This window comes from Schistocerca piceifrons, chromosome 11 (assembly GCF_021461385.2).
Source record: "Schistocerca piceifrons isolate TAMUIC-IGC-003096 chromosome 11, iqSchPice1.1, whole genome shotgun sequence".
Taxonomy (NCBI): domain Eukaryota; kingdom Metazoa; phylum Arthropoda; class Insecta; order Orthoptera; family Acrididae; genus Schistocerca; species Schistocerca piceifrons.
Window position 1 is genome coordinate 81,751,727 of NC_060148.1, and position 23,934 is coordinate 81,775,660.

The following is a 23,934-nucleotide window of genomic DNA, read 5'->3' on the forward strand; positions in this document are numbered from 1 at the left end:
AGATGGCCCCATAGCCAGAAATCGCACGGGCTAAGATCCAGTGAACGAGCAACCCATGCAACTGGACCCCCTCGTCCGATCCATCGATCAGGGAAGACACGATTGAGATGCTTCCGGACAGTTAACGGCGAAGTGGGCTGGAGCACCATCATGTAGTAGCCGCATAATGCTTCGAATCAATGCCACTTCTTTCAGCAGGGGAGGTAAAGTGACCGGCAAGAAACGCCGATAGTTCCGGCCTGTTAGGCGGCGTGGAAGGAAGACTGGTGCCAAAATACGGTCGCCAGTTATTCCAGCCCACAAATTCCACCTGCGCCGATGATGATAATTCGCTACCACCACACCATGGAGGTTCTGCATACTATCTCACAGATGACTGTTATGAAAGTTGAAGATACCACTGCGAGTACGTGGTTGCCTGGAGAAGAAACCACTGACAAAACTGCTCCCGTTGTGGAAAGTCTGTCGCTAGTAAGCCCTCCACACGCTGTAAGTGATAAGGGCAGTAACAACTGTCATGGAGAATGTCCCACACGGTCGCCTGGCTTACCCTGTACTGGCGGGCCAACTGCCTGCTACTGACACGGCGGTCGTCTTCCACAGTGTTAATCACATTTTCCTCCAAGTCTGGTGTCCCAACATTTTGGGTACGTCCTTCACGATTTCCTGCTTCCTGAAACGACCCTGTCTCAGAGAAACAGCGAAACACTGTTGCAAACATTGGATGCTGCACTTCTTGTCATTGGGGCAGTGTGCAATTTGCAGGGGGGGGGGGGGGTATGGGGGGGATTTACCCCCTCTGCATCAGACCATCCCCTCCTCTGGCTTTAGTTTATGCATCCCTACCTGGGATGTTTATTTCCCACGCACTGGAGTAAAACTTTACACATAATTTAAATTTGTGGAGCCGAACACTGAAAGTTTTTAATACAGTCTTACTATTAATACTATTAATATGTTTGCTTATTAATTTTGAAAAAGTGTTATGTAGTAGTTAAGCATTTCAAAACATTTAGAACTATCATTCTCATGTTGTCATTGTTGCTTTCGTCTAAGGTGCGTCATCCGTTTACTTGCGAGCTTGCGAGGAAAGTAGTGTGGCAGTCATACCGCAGCAGCCGTACCGCAGAGTTGGGTGAGCTGGGGGCTCAAAGTCCCACCCCGGGCCCTGACACAGGGTGGCGACCGGCCCGCTGCCTGTGCGAACATTTACCGTTAGGCCACCTTCTGGCAACGGTATGGCGCGGACTAACGCGCCTGGGACGAAAGCACACATTACTAAATAACGCACCATCGTCTGATTCTAGTTCCTAGGATACTATTTCGTGGACCTTCTTTAAATACTCTTCTCTTCAACCATCGTTTTCTTTTCCTTTGGTTTTCATTTCCGTTGTTAGCTGCATGTGCAAGTACCAAGTAGGCCGCCGCTGCGATACTTTACCATCCTTTATACTGCAAGACCGACACACGTGTGGCACAAATTCTGTTGCTCTGGTATAAATTAACCTGCCGCACTCAACATACGCCGCAAGATGTTGCCTGTTGTAGCATGCTACAAGACGACGCACGCCACATTTCCGTAGCATGCCACAATATTGCAAGACGTCGCCCCGGTGTAAACGAGGCTTTAGAGCCAGGTCTGTATTGTATGGTGGATGTGACGTGTTGCGTACGAAATTAAAACCTGCAATCAGATCCAAACGTCGTGGAAAACTCTGAAGAGGTGTCATCCTGCAGCAAGATAACGCTGGCCCATATTCTGCCAAACGGACAGCCGACGCAATAAAGGAGTTGAGATTCGTGGTGCTGGAACATCCACCATACAGTACAGACCTGGCTCCAAGTGATTTTCGCATGTTTGGACCCTTAACGGAAGCACTACAGGGAAGAAGATTTGAAAGTGATGAAGACGTCATTGCTGCGGTGCAAAATTGGTTACAGATGCGACCGAAAAACGTATTTTCTGATGAAATAAAAAAAAAACCTCGTAAAACGTCGGGAAAACTGCATTGAAATCCAGGGAGGTTACGTAGAAAAATAACGCACGTTTCAGTTTTCTATCATCAGAATGAGTGCAGCTTTTTACAGATGTGCCTTTACTTTTTGAATTCCCGTCGTATACCTGTATGTAGATGATTTCGTAACGAAGCTTTACCTATAATGTACTTTTAAAGATATAACAAGGGATGGCTTTTCTGATAGTGCATACGCGTGAATAGTGAGTTTCGACATTAACATCTATTTATAAATAACTGTTTAACCATGGGTAACGCCACGGTCCAAGCTAGTAACATACGTAATTATACTAACCCCCTAAGACATCCCCCCCCCCCCCCCCCCACTGATAAAAGCACAAATCGAACACTGCATTGGGGATAGGTCTCCTGACACAACGCCGCTGCCCGCCGCCTATTGCCGTTTGCCTTTCCTGTGAGCAGCACCATGTCGGCAAGCTCTCGATTCGAATACGGAACCATTGTGTACAACACCGTATCACATCCAGTACAAAGGTGAGTCAGCAAGAGAAGTGAATCGGACACAACATTAGCAATGAGTATGGCAGGAGGAACCATGCATACTGAAACTGTGGCTGCATGGCACAGCGCGTATAGGACCGCAGTGTCTGCAACAATGTATGACTGACAACAATGTATGACCGGCTAGCCGCGCGGTCTAACGCGCTGCTTCCCGAGCGGTAAGGCGTGCCGGTCTCCGACACGAATCAGCCCGGCGGAAAAGTGTCGAGGTGCGGTGTGCCGGACAGCCTATGGATGGTTTTTAGGCGGTTTTCCATTTCCCTCGGGGAATGCTGGCTGGTTCCCCTTATTCCGCCTCAGCTACACTGTGTCGGCGATTGCTGCGCAAACACTGTCACCATGTGTGCGTCCACCATAATTACTCTACCACGCAAACATTTGGGGCTACACTCGTCTGGTATGAGACGTTCCCGGCGGGGTCCACTGGGGGCTGAACCGCACAGTAACCTTGGGTTCGGTGTGGGGCGGCGGTGGGGTGGGTCGACTGCTGTGGGGTTATGAACCACTGAGGACTACGGCAGGACGAAGCCATTGTTTCTAGGCCGCCAGTTTAATATACAATGCAAATGGTCTGTAGCATGGAAACCATGCATCTCCGGACGTAAGTTCATTGGACCTTTTTTGTTCCCTGTCCTCTCATCAATCAATCTCCATAATTTGTACAAGGTGGAAAAAATCACCGTGTATATCCGAACTGCGAGGTAAACTGGACTTGTGAACCATCCTGTACGATATGTTCCATTTGCACGGAGATAAATTTCAGCTTATGCAGAGGACTTATTAAAGACGTTGTATAGCCTGCCTGTGCTGGACTCCAGGAAGTGAGCTGAGCACCCTGTGCTTGCTGTCCAATAGCTCTAGACTAGGGGTCTCCAAAGTACGGCCCGCGGGCCGAAACCGACCTGCCTTAGCTGGCCGGACATCCCTGGTATCCGGCCCGCCAAGTATTTGAGGTGCTACCTATGCTGCCAACAACTGAGTTTCGAGGCCTATCGCGGCCAATACACCGCGACATTGGCTCTGTTACTCGCTACAAGACTACATAACTACACTTATTGTTGCGCCGGTTGAAATAACAATGCGTTGACATACTCTACCGCTGTTACGTCTTGCAGTAATAGTTAAGGTGACCAGACGTCCGGATTAATCCGGACATGTCCTCCTTTTTAGCTCTTTGTCCGGGGTCCGGGCGGATTTTTACAGTGTCCGGCTTTTTCGCAAAGTTGAGCGTAATACAGTTAAATTTACAATTCGTCCCGTTCTATTGCTCTTTTCTTAAATACTTTAACTATTGGCACAGCCTTCGTGATAAACTCGGACGTAGGCGGTGTTAGTAGGTGGCACCAGGATCGTCGATGTTATCGTTGATCGACCTATAAGCGAGTGCAAATATCGATTATTTAAAATTTTCGTTTCGTACCTTCGCTATGTATTGGCTTGGCTTCCTGTAGTGCACGTGTGATTTGTGAGTGTAATTTTTAACCGAGTGAGTTACGTAAAATATTCGGCTATGCCTAAACGAAAGTGTACATTTTCTGATGTCCTTTCCTGCAAATATCCAACTTTCAAGAAGGGGAGAAATGCATTTGAAGCGGAATGTGAGATATGTGGAGCTGGAACGTACGTCTCAGTGGCTAATAAAGGTAAGAAATAACTCGACAGATTAACTGTCACGGTTTTATTTCATCGTTTCATAGTCATTCAATTTATTTGTATTCGGAAGGTTAAAGTGCAGTTTACGTGTCGTCAGCTGCTGCTTGAATTGTAGATGTTGGTAGCGGTGCGTCGAATGTAGGGAGGTGAATGGTCTTACGTTTTTCGCTTTGTAAACAATTCCGTGTTGTTGACATAACAGAACAATTGACGCCACACTGTCGCCACAATCAATGTTTTTTTTTAATTTATTTTTTTTTTTATTCCTCAGTTAACCACCACCCGACCATCAGTAACAATCAACTACTAGTTTTACCGGTAATTGCCGGCAGTCACGTGACTTGTCCAAATCTGACGGGTTGTATCCTCGTCTGCAGTTGACCCGTTTGATGTGTCCTCTTTTTTCTTCCTTTGTCCTCCTTCTTGAAGCTGTTTGTCCTCATTTTTAAACAATAGCATCTGGTCACCCTAGTAATAGTGTTGCTAACAATGATTTTGAGATTTCGTTAACTTTGCAGGGCGCTTTCGTGAAGAGTGTGCAGAGACATAGTCGATGAAATTCGCCAGAATGAAATACGCCAGAATTTCGGTCAGGTACGCCCACCAATCAAAATTATGTAACTAAATAAAAATCGTAGTTCGTTTCAGTGCTGGCTATTGCTACAACCTTAGATTTTTGCGATTTCGTCTTTCCTTTAGCCTTACATTACGGTGACGGTGGAGTGCCAGGGTGCTTTAATCCCACTACGTAGATCTTGGCCCTTATGACTTCGTGGAGGAGTCAGTGTGGCCCGCGGACTAAACAGTTTGGAGACCCCTGCTCTAGACGACTTTTGAACCGCCCTGTAGCAGCTGTCGGACGTGCAGGTTACTTACCTGGAGCAGCCGGGGCGCCAGCTGGTCCAGCAGGGCGAGGTGCCTGGAGGCGAGCCCGGCGGCGGCCTCCAGCCGGTCCTGGTCCAGCGCCCGCAGGCAGCGTCCGCCCCTGCTCACCGCCGCCTCCCACTCCAGGCGCGACCGCTCGGCGCGCACGCAGCACCCCCAGTACTCCACGTCGGCGCGCTTCACACACTCCTCCGCCTTGCGGCGCTTCTGCTGCAGCTGCCGACACACAACGTACGTTAAGAGACCTCACCTCGAAGTGGCGCCAATACATCGCTATCTACAGGGAGTTTCCCCAAAAATGGAACAGGACATAGAGAATGCTCCAATAAACAATGTGAGGTAGGAAAGCTACGGTCGGACAAGCCAGCTTAACGAGATATGGATGTAAACTTTTCTACCGCTCTGTCTAGCGTTACTGTTTTCCAGCCTGTTTACAACTAACATGCCTACAAGTCTGCATGCACTGTGCTCTTTACCTACATGTACACTCTTTATTTCCTGCAAGGAAACAAGGAAGACGAACCCGATTACCAGGAAGTCGTGATGCAGGTGTTGTTTACTTTACTTGTCCAGAAGGAGGGGCATGAAAGGGAAGCAGTGGTTGGGAACGGAGTGACACAGGGTTGTAGCCTATCCCAGATGTTATTCAATCTGTATACTGAGCAAGCACTAAAGGAAACAAAAGAAAAATTCGGAGTAGGAATTAAAATCCATTGAGAAGAAATAAAAGCTTTGAGGTTCAAAAATGGTTCAAATGGCTCTGAGCACTATGTTCAAATGGTTCAAATGGTTCTGAGCACTATGGGACTTAACTGCTGAGGTCATCAGTCCCCTAGAACTTAGAACTAATTAAACCTAACTAACCTAAGGACAACACACACATCCATGCCCGAGGCAGGATTCGAACCTGCGACCGTAGCGGTCACGCGGCTCCAGACCGTAGCGACTAGAACAGCACGGCCACTGCGGCTGGCCTGAGCACTATGTGACTTAACTTCTAAGGTCATCAGTCGCCTAGAACTTAGAACTACTTAAACCTAACTAACCTAAGGACATCACACACATCCATGCCCGAGGCAGGATTCGAACCTGCGACCGTAGCGGTCACGCGGCTCCAGGCTGAAGCGCCTAGAACCGCACGGCCTCACCGGCCGGCTTTGAGGTTCGCCGATGACATTGTAATTCTGTCAGAGACAGCAAAGGACCTGGAAGAGCAGTGATTTTATTCCTAGTACCTCCTCAAGCTGGACTCTCCGAGCCCAGGTTCCCTACCTCAAGTTGTTCACTGGAACATTCTCTTTCTTTCTTTCTTTTGCTCGTGCCATGTCCCGCGGTTTCGCAGGGTCGGCACGGTTAGGAACGGATTTGGCGAGGTTAGTTATAAGGGGCGGCCGGATGACCTTCCTGCCCCCCCCCCCCCCCCCCGGTATGGAATCAGTGTACCCCAGCTGTCTGCATCTAGTGTAAATCGTGAAATGTGCGAACGTGTTCAGATGTCTGCGAGTCGTGTAACTGAGGCGGAACGTGGGTACCAGCCTGGTATTCACCTAGTGGGATGTGGAAAACCGCCGAAAAACCACATCCAGGCTGGCCGACGTCGTTAATCCGCCGGGCGGATTCGATCTGGTGCCGGCACGCCTACCTGAGTCCAGGAAGCAGCGCATTAGCGCTCTCGGCTAACCTGGCAGGTTCACTAGAGCATCCTCTATGTCCTGTTAAATATTTGCACGCTCTTACGGAAATACCCTGTATATAGCACACACCTATATTTCAAAGAAATCATATCGACATATGCTTGCTGTTGTTGTTGCTGTGGTCTCGAGTCCGAAGAATGGTTTCATACAACTCTCCACTCTAGTGTATCCTGTGCAAGCCTCTTTATCTCTACATAACTAGTGGACCCTACATCAATCTGAACCTCCTTACTGTATTCGTACCTTCGTCTTCCTCTAATCCTTCTTTTATTCAATCTTGCAATAAATTCCTTTCCTCTCCAATATGATTCAGTACCTCTTCATCAGTTATCCAATCTATCCATCTACTTCTCAAAGTTGTTCTGCAGCATCAGACTATTCTCTTCTTGTCTGAACACCAGAAAAATACTTTCGCAAAAGATATCCTAACACTTAAAATTACATTCGATGTTAACAAATTCTCTTTTTAAAGAAACATTTTCCCTGCTATAGCCAGTCACCACTTCATATCCCCTCTACTTTCATCAGTTATTTTGCTGCCCAAATAGCAAAATTCATCTACTAGTTTTACTGTTTCGTTTCCTAATGTAATTAACTCACCAATCAACTGTTTAATTCATCTCCATTTCCTTACCCTAGTTTTGCTTTTGTTGGTGTTCATCTTATAATCTCTTTTCAGGACACTATCCATTTTGTTGACTTGCTCTTCAAAGTCCTTTGCTGGCTCCTAAAGAATTAAAATGCTACCGGTATTTCTCAAAGTTTGTATTTCTGCTCCCTGACACGGAATTCCTTCTTCATATTTTTATTTGATTTCCTTTACTGCTTCCTTGGTATTTATACATCGGAAATAGACATCCGATATTTCACTGATACTGACCCATTTCCGCCATATTTGGGACTTCAAAACTATATTTTTTATATACTTGAAAAATGCTACAATCAGCACGCCATTGGCAAAAGATTCGAGATTAGTTGCCCGTCCGGACCTCTCGGAGTGGGCTGCTAATGGGGAGGTAGCCAAGACGAAAAGACTGAATGACCAAAAACCAGCATCTATTTGTATCAAGAAATATTCAAGCCTTAGTTGACCGCCTGGGCTTTCAGTTTCTTCCTCAAGAATATCTCGCTGGAGCCCTCCATTCTCCGCTACTAATATTCTGACTGTGTTACTGGTTTCATATCTAGAGTTTCGACAATTGTTTCAGACCTGGAAATGTTCTAACAAACCCCAAACCAACCAGAGCAGAAGCAAGTCATCACTTCTGTGAGACAGAGCATGAAATGTCATACGTGTGACTGTGTTAAAGAAGCTCCAAAATCTGAAAAGGGAAATGCAAAGGCTCAGTACAGACACAGTAGGGGTCTGCGAAGTCAAATGGAAAGAAGACAGGAATCTGACGTCAGCAGAAAATGCAATGCTGCAACCGGGATTTGTCATGAATAAAAAGATGGTCCAATAGTTCAGTAATAGTGTTGTACTGATCAAAAACCAATGCTTGTAGTATCACAAGCAGAATGAAGACATAGAGAAAATATACGAGGACATTAAACAAAGGGACATTAACCAAAAGGAGGTGAAACTTTTAACAATCATGGGTGACTAGAAGGCTGTAGTAGGAGAAGGAATAGAAGGCAGAGTTACAGGAGAATACGTACTCGATGCCAGAAATGTGAGAGGAGAACGAAAGACTGTTCTGCAATAAATTTCAGCTAGTAAGAGTGTATACACTGTCCAAAACTCACAAGCGAAGGCGGCGGCAAAGGGTCTGGAGATACGGGAAGATTCCAGCTGGATTACGTCATGGTCAGGCAGAAATTCTGAAATCGGGTACGGGACTGCAAGGCGTACCCAGGAAGACTCAGACCTCAGTATACCAATAATGAGGAGATTACACTGAAGGCCTCTATGAGTGGGACGATTTGTCTGATGTGATAGAAGAAGAAAAGGGTTAAATGGCTCTGAGCACTATGGGACAACATCTGAGGTCATCAGTCCCCTAGAACTTAGAACTACTTAAACCTAACTAACCTAAGGACAGCACACACATCCATGCCCGAGGCAGGAATCGAACCTGCGACCGTATCGGTCGCGCGGTGCCAGACTGAAGCGCCTAGAACCACTCGGCCACACGGCCGGCGAAGAAACAGGAATCGAATTAGAACAGATAGGGGATCCATTATGAGAATCGGAATTTAAAAGAGCTTTGAAGGACTTAAGATCAAATAAGGCAAAAGCAATAGATAACATTCCATCAGAATATCTAAAATCATTGGGGGGAAGTGGCAACAAAACGGCTGTTCACGTTGGTGTGTAGAATGTACGAGTCTGGCGACATGCCATCTGACTTTCGGAAAAATATCACCCACAAAATTCCCAAGACTGCAAAAGCTGGCAAGTGCGAGAATTATTGCACAGTCAGCTTAACAGCTCACGTGTCCAAGTTGCTGACAAGTGTAATATACACAAAAATGGAAAAGAAAACTGAGGATGTGTTAGATGACAATCAGTTTGGCTCTAGGAAAGGTAAAGCCATCAGAGAGACAATTCTGACATTGCGGTTGGTAACAGAAGCAAGACAGAAGACAAAGCAAGATACGTTTATAGCATTCGTCGATCTGGAAAAAAGGTTCGACAAAGTAAATTGGTACAAGATGTTCGAAATTCTGAGGAAAATTGGGAGAAACGGGTGATAAACAATATGTACATTATCGGCTCTAGGTACATACAAAACTACACTACTGGCCATTAAAATTGCTACACCGCGAAGAAATGCAGATGGTAAACGGGTATTCATTGGACAAATATATTATACTAGAACTGACATGTGATTACATTTTCGCGCAATTTGGGTGCATAGATCCTGAGAAATAACGGCCTTGATACGCCTGGGTATGAGTCAAACAGAGCTCGTATGGCGTGTAAAGGTACAGCTGCCGATGCAGCTTCGACACGATACCACAGTTCATCAAGAGTAGTGACTGGCATATTGTGACGAGCCAGTTGCTCGGCCACCATTGACCAGACGTTTTCAGTTGGTGAGAGATCTGGAGAATGTGCTGGGCAGGGCAGCAGTCGAACATTTTCTGTATCCAGAAAGGCCCGTACATGACCTGGAACATGCGGTCGTGCATTATCCTGCTGAACTGTAGGGTTTCGCGAGGATCGAATGAAGGGTAGAGCCACGGGTCGTAACACATCTAAATGTAACGTCCACTGTTCAAAGTGCCGTCAATGTGAACACGAGGTGACCGAGACGTGTAACCAATGACACCCCATACCATCACGCCAGGTGATACGCCAGTATGGCGATGACGAATACACGCTTCCAATGTGCGTTTACCGCGATGTCGCCAACACGGATGCGACCATCATGATGCTGTTAACAGAACCTGAATTCATCCGAAAAAATGACGTTTTGCCATTCGTGCACCCAGGTTCGGCGTTGAGTATCTCATCGCAGGCGCTCCCGTCCGTGATGCAGCGTCAAGGGTAACCGCAGCCACGGTCTCCGAGCTGATAGTCCGTGCTGCTGCAAACGTCGTCGAACTGTTCGTGCAGATGGTTGTTGTATTGCAAATGTCCCAATCTGCTGTCTCAGGGATCGAGACGCGGCTGCACGATCCGTTACAGCCCTGCGGATAAGATGCCTGTCATCTCGACTGCTAGTGATACGAGATCGTCGGGATCCAGCACGGCGTTCCGTATTACCCTCCTGAACCCACCGATTCCATATTCTGCTAACAGTCACTGGATCTCGACCAACGCAAGCAGCAACGTCGCGATACGATAAACCGCAATCGCGATAGGCTACAATCCGACCATTATCAAAGTCGGAAACGTGATGGTACGCATTTCTCCTCCTTACACGATGCATCGCAACAACGTTTCACCACGCAACGCCGGTCAACTGCTGTTTGTGTAGGAGAAATCGGTTGGAAGTGTTCCTCATGTCAGCATGTTGTAGGTGTCGCCACCGGCGCCAACCTTGTATGAATGCTCTGAAAAGCTAATCATTTGCATATCGCAGCATCTTCTTCCTGTCGGTTAAAATTCGCCTCTGTAGCACGTCATCTTCGTGGTGTAGCAATTTTAATGGCCAGTAGTGTCTCTTTACGTACTGATTTATTATTGGATATTCCGTACACCAACAACCTAGCTGCCTGCTCAGGCTCCTTAGAGCAAGAATTGGAAGGAAAACGATGCACGTTCAAGCTTGATGATAACCACTTTGCAAACAATGGTAACTGCATATAAGTGGCACAATAAAAGATGTTCGCTTTCGTCACATATTGGATTTGTCCGGAACACTCCAGGCCGACTTCCCTGTTTTTTTATTTTTTTTTTATTTCTGCAAACGCCAGCGAACTAGAAGTTGGGTGAAAATTTCGAGGTGTAGTTCCTGTTAGTAGCGCCAAGCGTCGATTACGTCAGCATTTCCCCTCAAACGTCTCCGCTCACCGCAATGACGAATCTTGTCATTTAGATTTTTGTTTATCATTTTCAACAACTTTTTTTTAAAATGCCGATGTGAAGATATAGTACACTAGTTGCGTTACAAATTGTTTTTTAACGCAGCTAGTGTGCTGTTTCTTCACATCGGAAGTCTTGTAATGCGAGAGAAACAGACACGCCCCTCCCCCCCCACCCACTCCTCCCTCCTCCTCCTCCTCCGCATTGCGTCGGACTAATACTTTTGTGCCACATATATTTGTTTCGCACAGTCAAAGGGAAAGACTGGCAGTGATGCAGTGATGAAAGCTCAAAAAGTAGTAAAACCGTTTCACACAGTGAAAGTAAAATTCCGTTCTACATCAGGTTCAAAAGAGCAACTGCAAATATTTACCGAAATTGTGAAAAAATATGATAAAAATATCGGCACTCGGTATTGCAATTTTAACGTCAATACATCGGGTGAAAGTATCTTAGAAAAATATCGATATATCGACATATCGATATTTTCCAACAGGCACACTGCTATCCTGAGGAGGGACTTTCCTACCGCTCCTGTTTCTTATGCAACGCGCCGAACAGAGTCGTTCGGCGGGTAGCGGTCAGAAGGCGCCCTGCTTTGCTAAACTATACGAGCGCGGTCAGGTGGGGCAGTGTTTTGCTTCTCACGGTGGGCTCAAGGGCGTTTGGGCAAGGCCGCCATTCCGTAACAGCTGCGGCAGCGCTGCGTGCCTTCGCCTGTACCATATCAATTACTTTCTCCAGTACCGGAGAGCTACGCACGTTTGTTCTCCAATGCGATTTACTATTTTGTGAATGGCCGTTGGCACGGCTAAACGGTTGATTGAGAACAGTTGTCAGTTTCTTTAATTTAATAAAAGCACTCGATTGTGTGGACCATTGAATACTTTTGCGTAAGTTGGAGCATTATGAGATAGAGGAAAAATAGTTTTCTTCATACTTGGGAAGTGTGGGGCAGGAAGTTAAACTCCAGTGTGAGCAGAGAGGAAGGAGATTTCAATCTGACTGGGGCCATGTAAAGTGAGGGGTGCCAGATGGTTCTGTCCTGGTTTCGTTGCTTTTCGTGATTCATTCCAATGATCTGCTATTATACATGACAGATGATTCAAAAAGATTTGTCTTTGCATATGACACAGGTGCTATAGTGAGAGATGTGGAACGTAGTATAAATGATGTATTGTGTATTGAACTGGGGACCTAGAAACGACGGAGAGGCTTCGTCCCGCCGTAGCTCAGTGGTTCACAACCCCCATAACACGTTTTTAACAAGTCCTCTGTACATACTAAAATTCATCACCGTGCAAATGGAACAGGTGGTACAGGATGGTTCACAAGTCCAGTCTATCTCATAGTTTGGATATTGTTGTTGTTGTGGTCTTCAGTCCTGAGACTGGTTTGATGCAGCTCTCCATGCTACTCTATCCCGTGCAAGCTTCTTCATCTCCCAGTACCTACTGCAACCTACATCCTTCTGAATCTGCTTAGTATATTGATCTCTTGGTCTCCCTCTACGATTTTTACCCTCCACGCTGCCCTCCAATGCTAAATTTGTGATCCCTTGATGCCTCAAAACGTGTCCTACCAACCGATCCCTTCTTCTAGTCAAGTTATGCCACAAACTTCTCTTCTCCCCAATCCTATTCAATCCCTCCTCATTAGTTACGTGATCTACCCACCTTATCTTCAGCATTCTTCTGTAGTACCACATTTCGAAACCTCCTTTTCTCTTCTTGTCCAAACTAGTTATCGTCCATGTTTCGTTTCCATACATGGCTACACTCCATACAAATACTTTCAGAAACGACTTCCTGACACTTAAATCTATACTCGACGTTAACAAATTTCTCTTCTTCAGAAACGCTTTCCTTGCCATTGCCAGTCTACATTTTATATCCTCTCTACTTCGACCACCATCAGTTATTTTACTCCCTAAATAGCAAAACTCCTTTACTACTTTAAGTGTCTCATTTCCTAATCTAATTCCCTCAGAGTTTGGATATACAGGATGATTTTTCCCACCTTGTACAAATTCTGGGGATTCACTGATGAAAGGATACGGAACAAAAAAGGTTTAATGAACTTACGACCGGGGATGCATGGTTTCCATGCTAAAAACAGTTTGTATTGCGTATTGTGTATTAAACTGGGGGACCTAGAAACGACAGAGAGGCTACGTTCCGCCATAGCTCTCAACGGTTCACAACCCCCATAACACACCACAGCAGCCCACCCACCCCACCGCCGCCCCACAACGAACCCAGGGTTATTGTGCGGTTCGACCCCCATTGGAAACCCCCGGGAACGTCTCATACCAGACGAGTGTAGCCCCAAATGTTTGCGTGGTAGAGTAATTATGGTGGACGTGTATGTGGAGACAGTGTTTGCACAGCAATCGCCGGCATAGTGTAACTGAGGCGGAATAAGCGGCACCAGCCCGCATTCAGCGAGGGAGATGGAAAACCGCCTTAAAACCATCCACAGGCTGGCTGGTACACCGGACATCGACACTAATCCGCCGGGCGGATTCGTGCCGGGGACCGAAATGCCTTCCCGCTCGGGAAGCAGCACGTTAGACCGCGCAGCTATCTGGGCGGGCAGCTAATAGGGTAGTCAGTATGGCTGTTGGTGAAATATCGGATTATCGACATTTTTCAAAAAATATAGATATATTTCCTCACATATATGTCGATATCGCAACCTCGAGTGCCGATATTTTTATTCTATATTACGAGGTGCATTCAAGTTCTACGGCCTCCGATTTTTTTTCTAATTAACTACTCATCCGAAATCGATGAAACTGGCGTTACTTCTCGACGTAATCGACCTGAGGACGTACACATTTTTCACAATGCTGACGTCACGATTCCATGGCAGCGGCGAAGGCTTCTTTAGGAGTCTGTTTTGACCACTGGAAAATCGCTGAGGCAATAGCAGCACGGCTGGTGAATGTGCGGCCACGGAGAGTGTCTTTCATTGTTGGAAAAAGCCAAAAGTCACTAGGAGCCAGGTCAGGTGCGTAGGGAGCACGAGGAATCACTTCAAAGTTGCTATCACGAAGAAACTGTTGCGTAACATTAGCTCGATGTGCGGGTGCGTTGTCTTGGTGAAACAGCACACGCGCAGCCCTTCCCGGACGTTTTTGTTGCAGTGCAGGAAGGAATTTGTTCTTCAAAACATTTTCGTAGGATGCACCTGTTACCGTAGTGCCCTTTGGAACGCAATGGGTAAGGATTACGCCATCGCTGTCCCAGAACGTGGACACCATCATTTTTTCAGCACTGGCGGTTACCCGAAATTTTTTTGGTGGCGGTGAATCTGTTTGCTTCCATTGAGCTGACTGGCGCTTTGTTTCTGGATTGAAAAATGGCATCCACGTCTCATCCATTGTCACAACTGACGAAAAGAAAGTGCCATTCGTGCTGTCGTTGCTCGGCAACGTGCCACACGGGCAGCCGTGTGGTCGTCCGTCAGCATTTGATGCACCCACCTGGATGACACTTTTCGCATTTTCAGGTCGTCGTGCAGGATTGTGTGCACAGAACCGACAGAAATGCCAACTCTGGAGGCGATCTGTTCGACAGTCATTCGGCGATCCCCCAAAACAATTCCCTCCACTTTCTCGATCGTGTCGTCAGACCGGCTTGTGCGAGCCCGAGCTTGTTTCGGTTTGTCGTCACACGATGTTCTGCCTTCATTAAACTGTCGCACCCACGAACACACTATCGACACATCCGTAACTCCATCACCACATGTCTCCTTCAACTGTCGATGAATTTCAATTGGTTTCATACCACGCAAATTCAGAAAAGGAATGATTGCACGCTGTTCAAGTAAGGAAAACGTCGCCATTTTATTTAAAACAGTTCTCATTCTCGCCGCTGGCGGTAAAATTCCATCTGCCGTACGGTGCTGCCATCTCTGGGTCGTATTGACAGTGAACGCGGCCTCATTTTAAAACAATGCACATGTTTCTATCTCTTTCCAGTCCGGAGAAAAAAAATCGGAGGCCTTAGAACTTGAATGCACCTCGTATACTTTTTTCGCAGTTTTTCGGTATATATTTGACACTGTTCATTTGAAATTGTAGTAGCACATTATTTTACTTCCACAGTCTGAAGGAGTCTTAGTTCTTTTTGAGCTTTCGTCACGTCCTTCTCTTTGACTGTGTGAGGCAAGTATGGGTGCCACAAATAAACAATCCGATTGCATAGGACGGGGGGTCCGGGCTGTATGAAAGGCATAACAAGATTTCCGATGTGAGGAAACAGCACACCGGTTGCGTTAAAAAACAATTTCTAACGCAGCCAATGTGCTATTTTTTCACGTCGGCATTCTTCAAAAACAGCTGCTGAAAATGATGAGCAAAAATTTAAATTACAAGATGGGTCTTTGTGGAGGACGGAGACGTGTGAGGAGGGAATGCTGACGTAATCGGCGCTCGGCGCTACCAACAGAAACTGCAACGTTTAGCTTCACCACGCAATTTTTTACACTACAACTGCTAGGTCTCTGGTGTTGGCGTAAATGAAAAAATACGAAAGTCGACAGGAAGTGTTCCGGAGAAATCGGATATGTGACGACAACGAACGACGGACCGATTAGATACCTTTCATTCTGCCACTTGCATGCAGTCACCACTATTAGAAAAGTGGTTATCGCCCAGCGTGAACGTGTATCGTTTTCCTTTCAATTCTCCCTCTACGGGGGGATAGGCAGGCTGCTAGCTTGTTAATGCACAGAATGTCTAATAGTAAATCAATCCTTAATTATACAGCTCTAAAATTGGCGTTATATTTACAATATGCAGCCGATATTTTGTTGGGCCTTGTAGTTGGACGTATCGATTCGTCTCCTGATACATCGATGGTCGAAACGATAATTCTTTTTGAATATCGATATACTGGATTTCCGATATTTCTAAAAATATCAAGAGTCCTAGGAGTCAGTAACATTAACAAGAGGTTTACAGCAAAATAAAAAATTAACGTTTGAGTGTAATAAAACGCAATGCATACCGTTTCTGACACGGACGTTTTATAAAAACGAATTACAGTGGCGAGGAAAACGTAAGGACCAAAGCAACTCTCGCATGATGTGCCAGTGACAAGTAACATAGCTCGATGACACTAGAGCCATAATTAGGAAGAACGGCTACAGTACAGTACAGAAAGGTAACTGAAAGAAATACGCAATGAGACGAACAGAAATAACGTTTTTATTCAAACACATTGATTACACTTGAGTCAGCAAGGTTGACAATTGCTCCCTCGACATTATAAAAGGCGTGACACGGTTCTTAATAGGCAGTGTGATAACAAAGTAATAACAGAACCCAGCATGTTGTCCCCGACGGCGAGTGTTCATCAGAGACATGGGTATCTATCGTCAGCAGTGCCCCAGGAAAGTGTGGTAGGACCGCTGTTGTACTGAAACAGGGGTTGTTTTATTCAGCATTGAAATACACCAGGTTATTCCCCAATCTTTTAGCTACACAACACTATTTATCAACGTAATCTCCATTCAATGCTACGGCCTTACGCCACCTTGAAATGAGGGCCTGTATGCCTGCACGGTACCATTCCACTGGTCGATGTCGGAGCCTACGTCGTACTGCATCCATAACTTCATCATCCACGTAGTGCCTCCCACGGATTGCGTCCTTCATTGGGCCAAACACATGGAAATCCGACGGTGCGAGATCGGGGCTGTAGGGTGCATGAGGAAGAACAGTCCACTGAAGTTTTGTGAGCTCCTCTCGGGTGCGAAGACTTGTGTGAGGTCTTGCGTTGTCACGAAGAAGGAGAAGTTCGTTCAGATTTTTGTGCCTACGAACACGCTGAAGTCGTTTCTTCAATTTCTGAAGAGTAGTACAATACACTTCAGAGTTGATCGTTTGACCATAGGTAAGGACATCGAACAGAATAACCCCTTCAGCGTCCCAGAAGACTGTAACCGTGACTTTACCGGCTGAGGGTATGGCTTTAAACTTTTTCTCGGTAGGGGAGTGGGTGTGGCGCCACTCCATTGACTGCCGTTTTGTTTCAGGTTCGAAGTGATGAACCCATGTTTCATCGCCTGTAACAATCTTTGACAAGAAATTGTCACCCTCAGCCACATGAAGAGCAAGCAATTCCGCACAGATGGTTCTCCTTTGCTCTTTATGGTGTTCGGTTAGACAACGAGGGACCCAGCGGGAACAAACCTTTGAATATCCCAACTGGTGAACAATTGTGACAGCACTACCAACAGAGATGCCAAGTTGAGCACTGAGTTGTTTGATGGTGATCCGTCGATCATCTCGAACGAGTGTGTTCGCACGCTCCGCCATTGCAGGAGTCACAGCTGTGCACGGCCGGACCGCACGCGGGAGATCAGACAGTCTTGCTTGACCTTGCGGCGATGACGACACACGCTTTGCCCAACGACTCACCGTGCTTTTGTCCACTGCCAGATCACCGTAGACATTCTGCAAGCGCCTATGAATATCCGAGATGCCCTGGTTTTCCGCCAAAAGAAACTCGATCACTACACGTTGTTTGCAGCGCACATCCGTTACAGACGCCATTTTAACAGCTCCGTACAGCGCTGCCACCTCTCGGAAGTCAATGAAACTATACGAGACGAAGCGGGAATGTTTGAAAATATTCCACAAGAAATTTCCGATTTTTTCAACCAAAATTGGCCCAGAAAAAAAATGTGTTGCATTACTTATTGAACTGCCCTCGTACATAAATGATTTGATGGACAGGGTGGGCACCAATGTGAGGTTGTTTCCTGATGATAGCGTGGTATACGGTAAGGTGCCGAAGTTGAGTGACCGTAGGTAGATGCGAGACGACTTAGACGAAATTTCCAGTTGGTGTGATGGATGGCAGCTAGCCCTAAATGTGGAAAAATGTAAGTTAATGCGGATGAGTAGAAAGATCAAACGTGTAATGTTCAGATACAGTATTACTAGTGCCCTGCTTGACACAGTCAAATCGTTTGTATATCTGGGTGTAACGCTGCAAAGCGATATGAAGTGGGACAAGCAAGTGAGAACTATGGTGGGGAAGGCGAGTGGTCGACTTCGGTTTGTCGGGAGAATTTTAGGAAAGAGTGGTTCACCTGCAGAATAGACCGCATATAGAAGGCTGCTCGAGTCTTTGTGATCCGCGACAGGTCGGAATGAAGAAAGACATTGAAGGAATTCAGAGGCGAGACCGGCCGCTGTGGCCGAGCGGCCCTAGGCGCTTCAGTCCGGAACCACGCGGCCGCTACGGTCGCAGGTTCGAATCCTGCATCGGGCACGGATGTGTGATGTCCTTAGGTCAGTTAGGTTTAAGTAGTTCTAACAAGGGAACCTCCCCATCGCATCCCCCTCAGATTTAGTTATAAGTTGACACAGGGGATGTTGTTGTTGTTGTGGTCTTCAGTCCTGAGACTGGTTTGATGCAGCTCTCCATGCTACTCTATCCTGTGCAAGCTTCTTCATCTCCCAGTACCTACTGCAACCTACATCCTTCTGAATCTGCTTAGTGTATTCATCTCTTGGTCTCCCCCTACGATTTTTACCCTCCACGCTGCCCTCCAATACTAAATTGGTGATCCCTTGATGCCTCAGAATATGTCCTACCAACCGATCGCTTCTTCTGGTCAAGTTGTGCCACAAACTCCTCTTCTCCCCAATCCTATTCAATGCTTCCTCATTAGTTATGTGATCTACCCATCTAATCTTCAGCATTCTTCTGTAGCATCACATTTCGAAAGCTTCTATTCTCTTCTTGTCTAAACTATTTATAGTCCATGTTTCACTTCCATACATGGCTACACTCCATACAAATACTTTCAGAAACGACTTCCTTACACTTAAATCTATACTCGATGTTAACAAATTTCTCTTCTTCAGAAACGATTTCCTTGCCATTGCCAGTCTACATTTTATATCCTCTCTACTTCGACCATCATCAGTTATTTTGCTCCCCAAATAGCAAAACTCCTTTACTACTTTAAGTGTCTCATTTCCTAATCTAATACCCTCAACATCACCCGATTTAATTCGACTACATTCCATTATCCTCGTTTTGCTTTTTGTTGATGTTCATCTTATATCCTCCCTTCAAGACACCATCCATTCCGTTCAACTGCTCTTCCAAGTCCTTTGCTGTCTCTGACAAAATTACATTGTCATCGGCGAACCTCAAAGTTTTTACTTCTTCTCCATGAATTTTAATACCTACTCCGAATTTTTCTTTTGTTTCCTTTACTGCTTGCTCAATATACAGACTGAATAACATCGGGGAGAGGCTACAACCCTGTATTACTCCCTTCCCAACCACTGCTTCCCTTTTATGTCCCTCGACTCTTATAACTGCCATCTGGTTTCTGTACAAATTGTAAATAGCCTTTCGCTCCCTATATTTTACCCCTGCCACCTTTAGAATTTGAAAGAGGGTATTCCAGTCAACATTGTCAAAAGCTTTCTCTAAGTCTACAAATGCTAGAAACGTAGGTTTGCCTTCCCTTAATCTTTCTTCTAAGATAAGTCGTAAGGTCAGTATTGCCTCACGTGTTCCAGTGTTTCTACGGAATCCAAACTGATCTTCCCCGAGGTCGGCTTCTTCTAGTTTTTCCATTCGTCTGTAAAGAATTCGTGTTAGTATTTTGCAGCTGTGGCTTATTAAACTGATTGTTCGGTAATTCTCACATCTGTCAACACCTGCTTTCTTTGGGATTGGAATTATTATATTCTTCTTGAAGTCTGAGGGTATTTCGCCTGTTTCATACATCTTGCTCACCAGATGGTAGAGTTTTGTCAGGACTGGCTCTCCCAAGGCCGTCAGTAGTTCCAATGGAATGTTGTCTACTCCGGGGGCCTTGTTTCGACTCAGGTCTTTCAGCGCTCTGTCAAACTCTTCACGCAGTATCGTATCTCCCATTTCGTCTTCATCTATATCCTCTTCCATTTCCATTCAGGAGAAAGAAAACTGGCGACACAGGGGATAGGCCTTGAAAAACTGAACACAGATCAATCTAGAAAACAGGAAGAAGTTGTGAAAGATAAGTAGCATCAAGGCCAACGTGAACTCAGGAGCGCCGTGGTCCCGTGGTTAGCGTGAGCAGCTGCGGAACGAGAGGTCCGTGGTTTGTCTTCCCTCGAGTGAAAATTTTAATTTTTTATTTTCAGATTCTGTGACAAACGCTTATGTTTTCATCACTTTTTTGGGAGTGCTTATAACATCCACAAGAAAACCTAAATCGGGCAAGGTAGAAGAATCTTTTTACACATTCGCTAAGTGTACAAGTTAGGTGGGTCGACAACATATTCCTGTCATGTGACGCACATGCCGTCACCAGTGTCGTATAGAATATATCAGATGTGTTTTCCTGTGGAGGAACCGGTTGACCTATGACCTTGCGATCAAATGTTTTCGGTTCCCATTGGAGAGGCACGTCCTTTCGTCTACTAATCGCACGGTTTTGCAGTGCGGTCGCATAACAGACATTAAACTTATTACAGTGAACAGAGACGTCAATGAACGAACGGACAGATCATAACTTTGCGAAAATAAAGAAAGTAAACTTTTCATTCGAGGGAAGACTTGAACCAAGAACCTCTCGTTCCGCAGCTGCTCCAACTAACCACGGGACCACGGCGCTCTTGAGTTCACACCCTCCTTGATGTTGCCTATCTCGCACATAAACTACCCAGTTTGTATATTTTGCTTATTTTTTCATAGTTCCACACAACTTCTTCCTGTTTTCTAGATTGATGTGTGTTCAGTTTTTCAAGGCCTATCCAGTGTGCCAACTTATAACTAAATCTGAGGGGGATGCGATGGGGAGGTTCCCTTGTAAGTCCTGGGGACTGAAGACATCAGATGTTAAGTCCCATAGTGCTCAGAGCCATCCGAACCATTTTCAGAGGCGGGTTGCTAGCTTCGTTACCGGTAGGTTCGAAAAACACGGAAGTGCCACAGAGGGACTGAATTGACTTCAGTGGGAGACGCTCCAAGAGAAAAACTGTGCATCACGGTATGGTTATCTGTTAAAGTTCGGAGAATGTAAGTTCTTAGAAGAGCCAGTGAATACACTGCTCCCTCCTACGCATATCTCACGAAAAGACGATCAAGATAAAGCAGGAGAGATTCGATCCCACGCGCAGGCTTACCGGCAACCGTTCTTGCCGCGAACGTAACGGGACAGGAACAGGAAAAGGGGGATGTGACGCCGGAACACAAACTACCCTCCGCCACACACCGTTAGCTGGTTTACGGAGTATAGTTGAGCAGTGGGAGAATCGATAAAGGTACTCAAAGTACCCTCCGCCACACACCGTCAGGTGGCTTGCGGATTATGGATGTAGATGTAGAAAGGTATGAGGAGTGGATGTAGAGTGGGGGAAGGTAGTGTGAGTCGGAAATGAAATGGAGAAAACGGGGCAGGAAGTAGAAAAAAATGGTTCAAATGGCTCTGAACACTATGGGACTTAACATCTATGGTCATCAGTCCCCTAGAACTTAGAACTATTTAAACCTAAGTAACCTAAGGACATCACACAACACCCAGTCATCACGAGGCAGAGAAAATGCCTAACCCCGCCGGGAATCGAACCCGGGAACCCGGGCGTGGGAAGCGAGAACGCTACCGCACGACCGAAGGAAGTAGAGGTGAAATGATTGTGAGGGAGGGGGAGAGAGATATATGAAGGGTCTTTTTATGTACTCAGTATATTGTCGCTTCCGTTTTATCAAAAATCTGTTTTCGTTATGTTGTCATTGGAGACTATATGAAATGGCATCAGAAGCTAGGCATCTACAAGCTCACTCCAAATCTACTTGATCTGAAAATGTTCTCCTCACTTGTGATTCGTCATATCTGCATTGTGACGTTTTAATTATGATACTGTGTATTTATTTAATACGAAAGAGAAATGAAGGACTAGTGTGGCTATTGAAAATCTAAATGGAGAGTATATATCTTCAATTACCATAGTATTCCTTCATTTTTTAAAATATTAATAAGTACACATTACCATCAGTAATACGTCACAATACAGATTTGTCGAACCACAGACGAAGGGAACATTTTCCGATCAAGTTAAAACCAAAACTAGCGGCTAAGTTGGGAACATTACGCACACAAAAACACACAACGACACGTTTAGCCAGTGGAATGCAAACAAGCACAAGTAGCGCTATATTGTGTCGTATTTCACTCCCGGAAAGTTTGTACTGATGCAAGGCAATGTGAGAGTGTTGGCAGGGTGTATACACGGACAAAGAAAAAAAGAACCTGAATTTTTGCCAGATTTCTCTGTTAAAAATACACTTTTTCCCGGGTAAAAATACTTTCCCCGTGTTAAAAAAAATCACTCGTTTTGCAAAGATCTTTGATGTGCAACAACATGTGCGCTGCATATTTTCGTGTTAAGAAATTGTATATTTGAATTCCACCAAACCCAGCACGTTAGTTTCCGAAGCATTGAAATCGAGATTGCTATGTGCTTTAGTAAGCCAATCATAGCTCATTTTACGTGATTTCGCCAGCTGATAATAGAAAATATTCAGAGCCTAGGACACTATTCAGTTGCGCTAACACACAAATAGGAAAAGTTAATGGTTTAAATTAATATACATGGTGTAGTTACAAGAAAAGCTAAACTTTCAGACAGAACATTGGTCTTTTTTGATTGTGTTACACTTTAATATACATTACACAAATATGCCAGTAAAATTTTAAATGGTATAAATGTCTGGTTTTCTGGACTTGAAATTCTTCTAAGTGGCTGCCCTTCAAAGTGTTAAGCTCTAAATGGGAATCCAAAGCTCTGTGATTCAAGAAATTCAAAGAGCATTGGCACACGTAACATGATTCATTTTACGTACGAAGCCCACATCTTCCTACATATATAGCATTACAAGATTTTACATTACATCGTAAACGAAACAGAACGGCATAAAATACTACAGGAGCATCACAATTTCGTAAACCACACTAAAATGCATAATTCGGCTGAAAATGCACATTCATATGTCCAGATTCACAAAGAAGTAGGCCCCAACCTGATATTAGGCTTTTTAGTGTGGTTTTCGGGCTCCAAATTTTCTTGAGTACCAGTACTGTATTATCTCAAGTTTGGTTCCAGAAGATAAAAACGGGCACCTGAAATTCGACGAACTGTTAACAAATGGATCAAATGGCTCTGAGCACTATGGGACTTAACTTCTGAGGTCATCAGTCCCCTAGACTTAGAAGTACTGTAAACCTAACGACATCACACACATCCACGCCCGAGGCAGGATTGGAACCTGCGACCGTAGCGGTCGCGCGGTTCCAGACTGTAGCGCCTAGAACCGCTCGGCCAGTCCAGCGGGCGAACAGTTAACACTAACGAATAGTGTGGAATGAAACACTTCGTTTCAAATACGTTGACTGCCTCTGCGGAAAACATTAATGAAAGCCAAATTTCTTTAGCAACTCGACAAAAACATTTTGATTTTTCTGCAAGGCAATTAATGCTTGATTGCCAAAAACTTGGAAATAAAATAAAATCGGAAAACTGAAACTAATAACGTATTTTAGCCTTTCATAATGATGTGAATGTATTTTAATTCATTTGCTAGCTCCCGGCCACAGAAATACTTCTGTTTTCATTTGACGCGAGAGCTGTGAACAAAGATAGACTGCAAAATCACTAAACGTAAACACG

General features: G+C 45.4%; 1 protein-coding gene across 2 annotated transcripts in view; it reads right to left on the bottom strand.

Annotated features, from left to right (window-relative positions):
• LOC124719924 (nostrin) overlaps positions 1 to 23,934 on the bottom strand; it is a 142,190-nt gene that overhangs the window by 37,313 nt on the left and 80,943 nt on the right. For both annotated transcript variants that reach the window (XM_047245121.1, XM_047245122.1), the window contains one exon: positions 5,067 to 5,291. In XM_047245121.1, the coding sequence (XP_047101077.1) occupies positions 5,067 to 5,291 (225 nt within the window). The remainder of the gene's footprint in view (positions 1 to 5,066; positions 5,292 to 23,934) is intronic.